Source organism: Manacus candei, unplaced genomic scaffold, assembly GCF_025592945.1.
Source record: "Manacus candei isolate 608988 ecotype Guabito, Panama unplaced genomic scaffold, ASM2559294v1 h1tg000025l, whole genome shotgun sequence".
Taxonomy (NCBI): domain Eukaryota; kingdom Metazoa; phylum Chordata; class Aves; order Passeriformes; family Pipridae; genus Manacus; species Manacus candei.
Window position 1 is genome coordinate 11,083,994 of NW_026138073.1, and position 11,325 is coordinate 11,095,318.

Here is an 11,325-nt window from a genome sequence, read left to right on the forward strand (position 1 = left end):
GGAGATTCTTTAAATGACCTTTAGATTAAAAAAAAATAAGCAAAAAACAGACAAACAAAAAAAACCCAAACCAAACAAAATCAAACCAACAAAACAACAAAAAAAAAACCAAAAAAAAAAAAAAAAAAAAAAAAAAAAACAAAAAAAAAAAAAAAAAAAAACAAACACGAAAAAAATGAGAGGAGAGGAGAGGAATACAACCAAACTTAAGCAAGACACCATGAAAACAGAGTTGTGAAATGTACACCAGTCTGCTCAGGTCTAACCAGAAGCCCCCCAAAGCAGGATCCAAGTTATTTGAGAGATTTTGATACCTAGTGAAGAGAACTTTTTAAAGAAAAGGAAAGAAACCTGTTGCAGGCTGAACAAGTCAGTGCTTCACACAGCTGTTTTCATGTATCCAGAATGACAGTCCATACATTATTTAAATCATCCAATTTATTGAACAGCTCAAACAGGTTCTCTCTGCAGCAGCCAGAGTTGACAAGGGCTCATAGAAAACTTTGCAAAAGATTCTGCTTTCAGCCAGCTCTGCTCCAGCCATGGGAAGTTTCACTCCCTTTCCTGGATCATTTGCATGAATAAAGGTCTTTGGTCCTGTCACCTCTTTCCTGCCTCAGAGCAGAACCTCTGGTGTTAGCAACAGAGTCACCTGTGTTGCTTCAGAGAGAGGTGTTGTAGAGCTCCATGGCCCCAGGCCAGCACCTTCATATGCAACGATGACTCTACTGGCAACATCACAGCACAGATACAACAGAGAGTGCAGGAAAAAATGAGCCTTTAATAACACCCATTCTGAGATCTGTTGGAACTGGAATAGCAGACATTAGCTGGAAGACAAGTGCTCATATCCATGGGTTTGAAGAGAGAATTGTGTTTAAAATCCTTTGCAACACCCATACAGTGAACTACCGGTCCTTGGGTATCAAGAATAAGCATATACCATAAAAGAAGTTAGATGTCCACTTGTTTCCAGATAAAACCCACACAAGTAGGCCTCTTAGAAGCTGTGAAACTGGGGAGTAAACTAAACTTTCTCACCCTCCAAATAATCTTGGAGTTTTGTTTTTCAGCCTGTGCTTGAATGAAAATTTGCATCTTTAGCTGAGGTATCCTAACAAGCTCTTCTTTTTTCCTTAGTAACAATCCTTTGCCTCTCCAGGATTTTCTCACATCTAGGTCACAAAGTGATGCGTTTATATTGGAAATGTGTGTAAGCAGATCTTCCCTAACTAGTGGGGGATTGGAGAGAAACAACTGAACAAGCACATGCTCGTACATGCACAGACACACTCAATGGACCTAGCAGAGCTAGTTATGAATCTAATAAACTGGCAAGCACTGCGAGCCTTATGCTGCCCATAAATAATTCACTGCCAGGATGCTTGTAGGAACAGCACCTTCTGCGTAGTCCATGGGAAATTCTAACAGGTACCAAGCCCTGCTGACTTCAGTTATTAATCCTGTTTATTGCTGCAGTGCCAAAGGGCCAACACAGAATGAGCCCCCTTTGGGCTAAGCACTGTATAAACAGAGACTCTTGAGTTTAAAAGGACTTGGGGAGGAGAAATCTCTGGTATAACTGTTAGCCCAGCCCCAGGACTGCCAAGATGCAAAATTTCTTTCCTCTCCGAGAAACAGCAGTAGCTTTTAGGCAAAATTCTCTGTTTTGTGTTAAAATAGACCCAAGTTGCTGAGTCTGGACTCTGATAAGGACATAAATGTCTCAAGCTCTAAAGGATTTGTACGAGTTTTACTTATTAGAGTGGTCTCTTTGCAACATATTTCACCCCACTGGGTGGAAGTGGCAGAGGAGGATGATTTTGCCCCTTCTTCTAGGAATGTGTTGTTTCACAAGAGCAATTTATGCACCAAAAGTTGAGTGCCATCCTCTGCCTTTTCACCTCAAGCTTCACCCAGAGGCTGGAACTCAGCCCTGCCACACCAGCCCAGGGCTCCTCCACCCCAGTGGAGCCAATACAGCTGCCCCTGGGGCAGCTCAATGTCCCACACAGGACACTGGTTTGTGGGGAGGGGTCCAGACCAGAGCAGTGCTGGATGTGATGTGCAGAGTGGGGAAGAGGCTGTGGCTGTAAGAAGGTGTTCTCCATCATGGTCCCAGACCAGAACAAGCCAAAAACCAGGGAGAGGGGAATCTCCATTGTTGGGAGCTTCCAAATTCGGAAAGGGCAAACTCAGCAGAATTCTCCTTCTCTTTGTCCCCTTTTCTGCATAAGCTCTTCTGGTTGGTGTGAGGAAGAGCTGAGGTGGCAAAACCAACGATTTCTGTTAGGATTGAATGAACATGACATGTATAATGTCATTGAGGGGCAGAGGCAGGGCTCTGAAGTGCAGAGAAAGGGATGTCCTGAGGGAGCACCAGGGTATCTGAAGACAGGGATCTGGGACATGCTAGATAGTACCAGGAATATCTTGAAGGGACAGGAGGCAAAAGGTGCTTGGAGGCAGTCCAAGAGCACCCAGGTGCCCCGGGTTGAGCCAGTCTCATGCCCCCCAGGGACACCCTGCCCCTCCCTGCCTGGACAGTGGTGGGTCACTAGCCCCCATTGCTAGGGGCAGGTTCTGTGTCAACAGTCCCTGAGTAAGCCCTGTTGTTAGGGGCAGGTGGCAGGGGGCCCTTTGTGACACCCCCACTGCAGCACGTGTGGTCAGTGAGGTGGTGGCCCACAGTGTCCAGCAGAACAGTGACAGGACAAGATGGGAAAACTGAGCTGGCAAGAGCCGCCATCACAGCCCACCCCATATCTTGCCCCACGACAATGAGGCGTTTGTAGAAGCTTCCCCGGTCTCCACCCACAGGATGGCAGAGAGACCCCCCAGCCCCTCCAGGGCGGCCCAAGAGGAGGATGGAGCTCCCCAGGAGAGCAGCTCTCCAGCAGAGCCCCATGATGTGACTGCAGAGCAGCCCCTGCAACTGGGTGTGTGAGGGGCCCTGCTGTGCTGGGCAGGGCTGGGCACCCCGTGTGATACCAGGATCCTGTTTCCCTGGCACGCTGGCACTGGGGGACCTGAGAGGCACCCTCCAGCTGGGCCAGGGGAGGAAGCACAGGGCTGGGTGGCAGATAGATGTCCTTCCCTCTGCTCTTGCCTATCACCAGACCCTCTGCAGCTCTCCCTGCTCTCCCCTCCTTTAGATGCCAGCTGGCTGCCAATGTACAGAGTGAAGAAGAAAGCCCTAGACTTTCTCCAGGAATTTGCCAGGAGCCCCTACCAGGTAACTGTGGTCAGTTCAACAGCTGCCGTGCCCGTCCAGGTGTGCTGGCTGGGCAGACCTGCTGTTCCCACAAGGCACTGCACCCCAGGACTCCCTGTGGAGACCTCTGGCTGCGGGTTCCCCTCTCACACTGCTCAGTTGTCTCTCTGTCCCCGGGCTGTCAGGGTGAGGATGACAAAAGGATGTTCCTGGAGAACATCATCTATGTGTGCAGAAGTGCCTTGGACACTGGTTTGTTAGAGGGCCTGGAAATCTTCTTCCAAAATATCAATCTGGTAGAGAAGATCAAGGTGAGGGGACACCTGGCACGCTGGAGAAGGGGGCAAGGGCAGCATTTGGGCAGGGCAAGGGGCTGGTGGCAATGGGTGCTGGTGGTACTGGGTGCTGACAGCACTGGGTGCTGGCAGCTGCCAAGTCTCATCCTAGTTGAGATCTGCAGATGGTGCTGGAAGAGGAGCCCAAGAAGCATCTGCGCTCACCTGTGAGGGAGCTCGCCATGCGGGCCATCACTGTTTTGAGGTACCTGCCCATCCCTTCCAGCCACTCCTGCCTCCTAACCTCCATGTCCACCTGCCCATCCCTCCCAGGGACCCAGCACTCTGTGGCCTCACGGTGCTGGTCCCAGCACCAAGATCCAACCAGCCCTACTCTCTCTGCAGCTCCGTGGGCACAGTGCTAGAGGGCAAAAGGAGAAGCCTCCTCGAAGCCTGTATCTCCAGTGTCTTCTGGCTTCCTTCAAACAAGGGCATGAGGCAAAGAAACAGATACTACTCAACAGTAAGTGCTGGGTAATCTGTGGGAGCACCCAGTCTCTCGGGGTTGCTCCCTGGCCACCCTGTGCTGCCCCATGATCAAGGCAGGGCAGGGTCTCGACTTTGCTTTTCCGCCTGGGTCCCTCTGTCCCTTTCCTGGGGCCCAGCCACATCCAGTGCCACCAGGTGCTGTGCCTGCAGCAGACTGCCTGTCCCCAGGTCTCTCCCAGGAAACTTGGACATCCTCCCCTGGCACTGGGCATTCCGATCAGTCTCCTGGGGTGGAAGGGACAGCAGAATCACCACCACTGCTCTCTGTCTTCCTTACAGACCTTGGATGCCATGGATGTCATGCTGGAGATGATGGTGTTCAACTCTCCTCCACCCAGAGTCGTTGAGGAGCTGCAGCAAATCTTGGAGGTCTGGCCTGTGAAAAGAGAGGGGGTCACAGGGCTGTTCCTCACCCTAGGGAGGAGGGTTTGCCCACTCCTGGATGGGTGGTCCCCAGCCCAGTTCTGTGCAGGTAAAATGTGCCCACCTCCCCTACAGAACAAGGGGCTGGCACCAGGTTCTTCTCTAGCACAGTGGCTGCAGAGGGTGGCAACTGCCTGGCCACAAGGTTGTCCTGGGGCCTTTGTCCCTGGCCTGAGAGGGAATCCAGGGGAGGAGCGTCCCAAGACTTTGCTGGAGGTCAGAGGAAGCCTTGAGGGACAGCCCAAGTCTTGCCCAGGAGTGGAGCCACACTGATGCTGGTAGAATTGTTGTCTGCTCCCGGGGCTCACCAGCAGCTTCTCTTTTCCCAGGTGCTGCTGGACCTGATCGACTCTGAGAACACAGATGTGCAGATGAGGGCTGTGGAGAGGATTGGGAATCTGAGCTATGCACTGTCCACACAGAAGGTAAGGCCCAAGAGTCCTCCAGCCAAGCCGTGCCCCTCTCCCTGCTGCTCTCCCTGCAGGGCTGCTGCCCAGCTGGCTGCTCCAGGAGACCTGCAGGGTCCTGCACAGCCTGGACTCACCTGGATCCAGCCCTGGGCACACCTTGGGTTCAGGGCTCTGGCACCAGATGCCTGCCCTCAGCCCTTCTCTTGTTCTGCCTCCCTCACCCAGCACTGGCCTGATGACTTCAGAACAAAACAGATCCCCATCCTGGGACAGCTGCTAGGTCGTCTTCTCTGCTTCCAGTTTTCTGAGGGAAAGACAAAACATTCAGCTTCAAGAGCTTTTTATTACCTCTGTCAATTCATCTTTGATAAAAACAGTAAGAACCATTGTGGTGGCCTTCAGCCCTCCACATACACACACATTCCCAGTAGCTCTGCTGCTCTTCCTGACTGCCTTTGCCCCTCCAGCTGCTTCCCCAGAGCATCCCAGCTCTCAGTTGATGCAGCAGCCAAGTGCTCTCCTCATGTCCAGGATCTGTTCTCTGCTGCCCTCCCTCTCCACTCATTTCCCAACTCTGAAACCGGCTGAGCTGGGGACCCCCCAAGCCAAAGCTGCCCTTGATCACCGTGACTGTTGATGCCCCCCTGAAACCACTTTGCTCACTTCTGTCCTGCCCCCTTGCAGTAGATCTTGGGACAGTTCCGGAATCAAAAGCTGCTCTGGCTGATCTACTCTCCTGTGCTTCCCCCACCCTTTAGGGAGGATATCATACCCTGAAGAGTACTATAGAAAATACCTGCGTCTACCTGTCACCTTCTTGCAGTGGTGCAACAACATCAGAGCCCAGATCAAGGTAATGAGCTCCCCTCCAGCTGGGACTCTTCTCTGGGGCATCAGCAGGGGCCTTGTGTGAGCAAAGGGACCCTGAATCAGTGGGGCTGTCCCTGGCAAGAGCATTCCTGCTGTCCCTAAGCAAGGGACACTCCAGTGTCCTAGAACAGCTCCAGCCCTCCTGGTCACCACGTTTTCTGGAAGGCCAGCACGCCATGCCTGTGAACGCTCCTCATCCTCCCCCATGCAGCAACTGCAGGCACTGCTGACAGCTTTCCTGCAGGCACTGTCACCAGCACTGCTGGGCACCTCTGGCCAGGGCTGCTCACACTGCCCAGCCAAGCAGCTCCATCAGGGCCCTTGGTGTGACAGGCCTTCACTCGCCTCCTTCTTGCCCCAGGCCTTGGAATGTTATCTCACACCTTCTGAGAGGACATACATCATGCTTGCAGCCATCGAGGCGATGCAGGACTCCAGCACCTCTGGCCATCACGCAGCAAGACACTTCTTGCAGCTGGCCATGAGATCTCCTGATTTCTGGCTGGCAGATGTAAGTGGCCTGTGGCTGGATTGCCCTGCCCAGCCTTGTCCCTCCTGCCTCCCTCCATCCCAAACTCAGGTGTCTTGTGCCCCTGAATTCACCTGAAGGCAGAAGAGAGGGCTAGGAAGAGCAGCTGAAGACATGGCTGCAGCACCACCCATACCTATGTCCTCTCCAGGTGCCAAGCATTGTGAGGGGCATCCAGGAGTGCCTGGAGCACACCAGCCTGGCAACTGATGTGGAGAGCCTGGACACCTTGCTTGCAGTGCTGGCTCACAAATCCCCCAGGGAACTGGTGAGCAGCATGTTGACTTCCACAGCACCATATGACAGGTACCAGCCCCAACACCCCAAGGGACGGGGAGGAGAGGGACCCCAAGACTCCAGCCTGGCCACGCTCACCTGGGCACAGTGCCATGGCTGAGGCAGCCCTGCTGACACAGCGCTCTGTGCTTGGCAGCACCGCCCTGGCCGTGTGGGACCAGATGTATTCTCAGCTCAACATCACGTCCAAGTTCTGGGTGGAGCTGCAGGGAAGGGTTCACTCACCGGAAGAGCAGGACGGCGAGCTCTTCAGCCCCACTGTGTTGTATGCCATCAGAGTTTATAAGGTGGTAAGTCACCTGTCCTGGCTCACCTTGGGGACAGGAGACGCTTGTCACCCACTCCTCCATGCCAGCTCTTGCTCTCCAGTCGCTCCTCAGATGCTGCTGGTGGTCAGAGGCCACGAGGAGCCTGCAAAAACCCTCTGAGGGTACAGGGACAGGGCTGGCCCCAGGACAGGCACCTGGCCCCAGTGCCCTCACCCCAAGCTGCCCACAGGGAACAGGAGCCCCACATCTCTGCCCATCTCTCACCACCACCTCTGTTTCAGACACTGAACCCCACCAACACTGAAATCGCTGACCTCCTCAGGGACAGTCAGAAGTGTCCAAAGCCGGAATTTCTCACACTTGCACTCACAGGTCTCAGCAATGCCTTGGAGAGTCCTGAGATGGTGAGTAAGGTGTTGAGTTGAGCCCCACAGGCCAGAGCAGTGGCCTGGCCTTGGCTGGGCATCAGGAGCTGGGTGACAGCTTCCCACACCCTCCCTGCTGTGGATAGGGCTGCTGGGTGTCCTGGGGAGCTTTCCAGTACTGTAGGATTGCCAACCCATTGTCCTGGTCAGAAAAGTAGGGTAACTGAGCCAGGGACAGGAAGTTTTTGCTCTCCTTCCCCCACTCCCCTCCCTCCTCTGCTCTCTCATACTTGGTTGCTGCCCAGTGGGCTTTGACAGCTTCACAAGAGGAAACTCTGTGCTTCATTCAGGCAAGAAGACTTCGGTTCCTGCTGCCGGACATTGTGGAGCTCCTGCAGCACACCAACAAAGTCATCAGGCTAAAGGCCCTGAGGGTGCTGCACATCATGGTGCAGCACATAGGGAGGAATGGTGCCAGCAGAATGGCCGTGCGGCTCTTGCAGCAGCTCCTGCCACTCTTTGATGATGTAAGGAGCTGAAGCCTGTGGATGAATGCTCAGCCATCACCTTCTCCCCTCCTCCATCCCTTCAGGGATGTCTTCTGCCTCTGGGAAACCTGAGACTCCTGTGCTGGAGTCCTTGCTCAGCATATCCTGTCCTCCATCCCAGGAGTGCACTGAGGTGCGAGAGTACTCCATCTTCCTCTTCAAACAACTGGTGGAAGCTGCAGTGTGCTGGGACGTGTGGAGGATGAAACGAAAAGCACGGAAGGGAGTGATGCCACTGCTCCTCCACATGACTGAGATGTCCGAGAGCGTGGCCCAGGTGAGGGGCTCAAAGCTGGACAGTGGTGACCCCACAGGGGTGGTCTGAGCATTGTGGGCTAAGGCTGCTGACCCACACCTGCCCTACCTTGCCCAGCGGGTTTCAGCAGAAGCAGCCCATGGCCAGGATATGTCCCAGCTCCAAAGGGCAGGATGAGCCCAGAGTTCAGAGCTCTGCTCACTTAGACCTGAGGCAGCCCCAGCTGCAGAATGCCCATAGGGATGCCCTGGGGTCTCTGGGACTGCAGTCTGGCCAAGAGGAGGGGGACGACAGGTCTCCTTCCCCAGCCATAGGGCCATCTCCCATTCTTTGCCGCTCATCAGGTCTCCAGGGAAGCCCTCCTTTCCGTGGCTGAGATCCTGGGGTGGGAAGAGCTCAAGCAGCCAATTGAAACAAAGCACCCATTGGATATTGCAGAGCGCTTGGTGAGGACAACCCCAAATTCAATCCCAGCCTGGAGCTGGCCCCAAGAGCTCCTCTCTGGGGCCCTCCCCTCTCCCCAGGGAGACCCCCACCTTTTCTGTGTCCTGGCAGATGCACAGAGGGGTCTCAGGCCCGCCAAGCCCCCTCTGCCTGAGTCTCCCTCTGGGCTCTGTCTGGAAGATGGGAATGTCCTAGGTGGGGATGGGATGGCTGGGAAGAGGGGACTGGTCTGGCCAGCTGAGGAGGGCACATGCCAGCCTTGTGCCTTTGTCCTCTCTCCAGTTGGAGAGAAACATTAACAGGGTAGAAGAGTACCTGGAACAGAGCTGGCCATACCTGCAGTGCCCTCAGACCACCGTGAGAGAGACAGCCCGCCGGTTCACTCGTGAGCCCCAGCCCCTGGGTCCCTCTTTGGGCAGCCTGGCCCCTGACCTCCCCAGCCCTGGGGCCACCCGGGCAGAGCCTTGGCCTTCCTCTGCCCCCCTTGTCCACGCAGGTTGGCTTGGTGGCCGCCTTGCTCAGTACCACCCCCTGGGCTACTGGTGGTCCCTGGAGGGTCCGTTGTGAGGGGGACAGGGCAGGGCCAGGGGGAGCAGGGGCTGACAGATCTCTGTTCCCAGTGATGGCCAGGTGGTACCTGAGGGACCTGAACGACGACGATAACCTCAGCAGTGAGTGGGGAGAATGGGCTGGGGCGAGGGGGGGAGGCAGGGGGATCTCTGCAGACAGGGGGCTTCATCTCAGTGCCCTCTTTCAGTCATGACTGCTAAGTCCTCGGACGCAACCCATGAGTCCCAGTCCCTGGCAGCTCGGGTCAACCGGATGCTGAGAGCTCTCCGGCTGCAGCGAAGACTCAGAGCAACCTGCCGAGTGCTGTGCTGCGGGTGCTCATGCTGGTGCTGAGTCAGACACAGGGGTCACTTTCCTTGAGGACACAGGGAATAGAATTTAACAAAACTTGCGACGAATTTAATAAAATCGGTGTAAGTCTGTGTTGAATAAAGCTGGGCCAGCAGTGCCCAGGGCATGCTGTGCAGCCTGTGTCCTCCCCAGCCTCTCCCCTAGGCTCCCCTCAGCCCCTGGCCGCTTGGACAACTGACCCCTTGCTGAGCTCCTGATGAGCTGGGGGGTCTGACCCCAGTTTTGGGGTTCACCTCGGGGGTGTCCTTCACAACCTATATCTGTCTCCAAACGCTGTTCCCATGTCCCCATGTGTGGCTTCACACTGTTTCTCAGTAAACAATTACTATTTCATTAAATTTGCATTAAGCAACAGCCATGGGTAGGAAATCCCAGCTAGTTCTCCAGCATTGGCTACTACTGTCACTCCTCCAAACGACTGCTAATAGTGTCACTTGGAGTTACATTCAGTGCTGCTGTCCTGTCCATGGCCTATGAAATGTATTAAATGTATTAAATTGAGGCTAACATCCGGAACTGGAGACCTGTATAGGATCAGGTTTGGGGTGCAGGTTACTGATGTATCATGATGTCTGCATTATCTTCAGTAAGGATCTGATTCTCTTTGGACCACAATAGGATCACCTATGGGGTGGTGGTCAGGTTTGTGGATTCTCTCCATTCCAGGAAAATAAAAACAGGCTTGGTTTGGGGGAAGGAGGTTCGTCCAGGACGGAGGAGGCATTTGAGATAGACATGGTTCCTTTCCTTGTGCTCAGCCACCCACCCCTGAGGCTCACCAGGTTAGTGCTCTCCTCTCTCTAATCATGAACGCAGAAGGTCTTTGGGCTGCTGCCAGAACAGTTCCCCAAGAACTGTTTTAGTCTGCTCCTATTATTTACAGAAGTTTCTGCCACAGAATTGCCTCCCCCAAAACCTCCTACCTGCCATTTGGCATTAACCTTAAATGATCTCTACCCAGGGCAAACCGAGAAGCTCAGGCTGGAAGGCAGCAGGATGCAGGTAGAAGGCAGAATCAATGACTTTAAGAGAAAAACTACAATCACACCCCATGCTGTCACAAAAAAAGCCATGTCCCAGCTAACAGAGGAGAGAATCACACTTTTTTTTCCACCAGCCAATGACTTAAATTGATCTAATGTAGGAAGTCATCCTGACTAATCCTAATTTTATAGGGTCTAATGGCCATCACTAAGCTGTGATCACACTTTACCCAGTGTGTGAAAGAGACACAGGTCGAGTTAGGCTGGATGCAAAGGCAAGTGAAAGATTATCTACTTTACAGCTGTTGAAAATGAGGCAGGAAAGGGAGCTGGAGGAGAAAAAACCTACTCTGATGGAGTAAGGTGGTTCCTTAGCACATCACAAACTGCATGAACGGATCCTAAGCAACTATAGAGATCTCTGCTCTGTATTAGTTTTAAAGATTACTCTCCTTGTAATCTGTCTTTTAGGACCTAAATGGCCCGTGACAAAAGACCTATGATTAAGTGCTTCTTTGCTTTGTTACACTTCTGGGTGAAACTGGTGTTCCTGAAAATAAAATAACTGAAAAAAGGTGAAAAGGAGAGAGGACTGATTGCAGACAGTGCTGGAGGCTCTTCAGTGTTTGGTCCAAATTTGCTGGAATTTTAGTCACAACTCCTTTTGGGTCAAATGCAACATTTTACTCAGCCAGAAATAAAGCATTTAATTTTAGGTTTTGGGAAACTTATTGTAGTTTTATGAAGCATCCATATAAAAAAACCACTTGGGTTACTTTTTTTTCTACTTTGAGGAAAACTTTTACACTATTTTAAAACAGAATCCATTCACCAAAACAGACAAAGCTGCAAAATTATTTGGCTAAACCATGTCTGCAATTCAATAAAATCCTTATAAGCGAGTCCATCCTGCTTTAGTATCAAAGGAAAGTAAGTTTCTCATTTAAGTTTCTTTTTCCAGTGGGATTTTAC

General features: G+C 52.9%; 1 protein-coding gene across 1 annotated transcript; it reads left to right on the forward strand.

Annotated features, from left to right (window-relative positions):
* The first annotated feature begins 2,627 nt into the window (after positions 1-2,627).
* Positions 2,628-9,432, forward strand: LOC127471526 (uncharacterized). Its single transcript, XM_051788486.1, has 19 exons — positions 2,628-2,939; positions 3,156-3,235; positions 3,400-3,525; positions 3,675-3,754; positions 3,895-4,012; positions 4,318-4,407; positions 4,791-4,886; positions 5,097-5,247; positions 5,630-5,724; positions 6,103-6,252; positions 6,422-6,576; positions 6,704-6,857; positions 7,118-7,240; positions 7,552-7,728; positions 7,871-8,026; positions 8,350-8,451; positions 8,732-8,834; positions 9,070-9,120; positions 9,207-9,432. The coding sequence occupies exons 1-19, from the start codon at positions 2,822-2,824 to the stop codon at positions 9,350-9,352; spliced, it is 2,271 nt and encodes a 756-aa protein (XP_051644446.1). The 5' UTR covers positions 2,628-2,821; the 3' UTR covers positions 9,353-9,432.
* Positions 9,433-11,325: the final 1,893 nt, after the last annotated feature.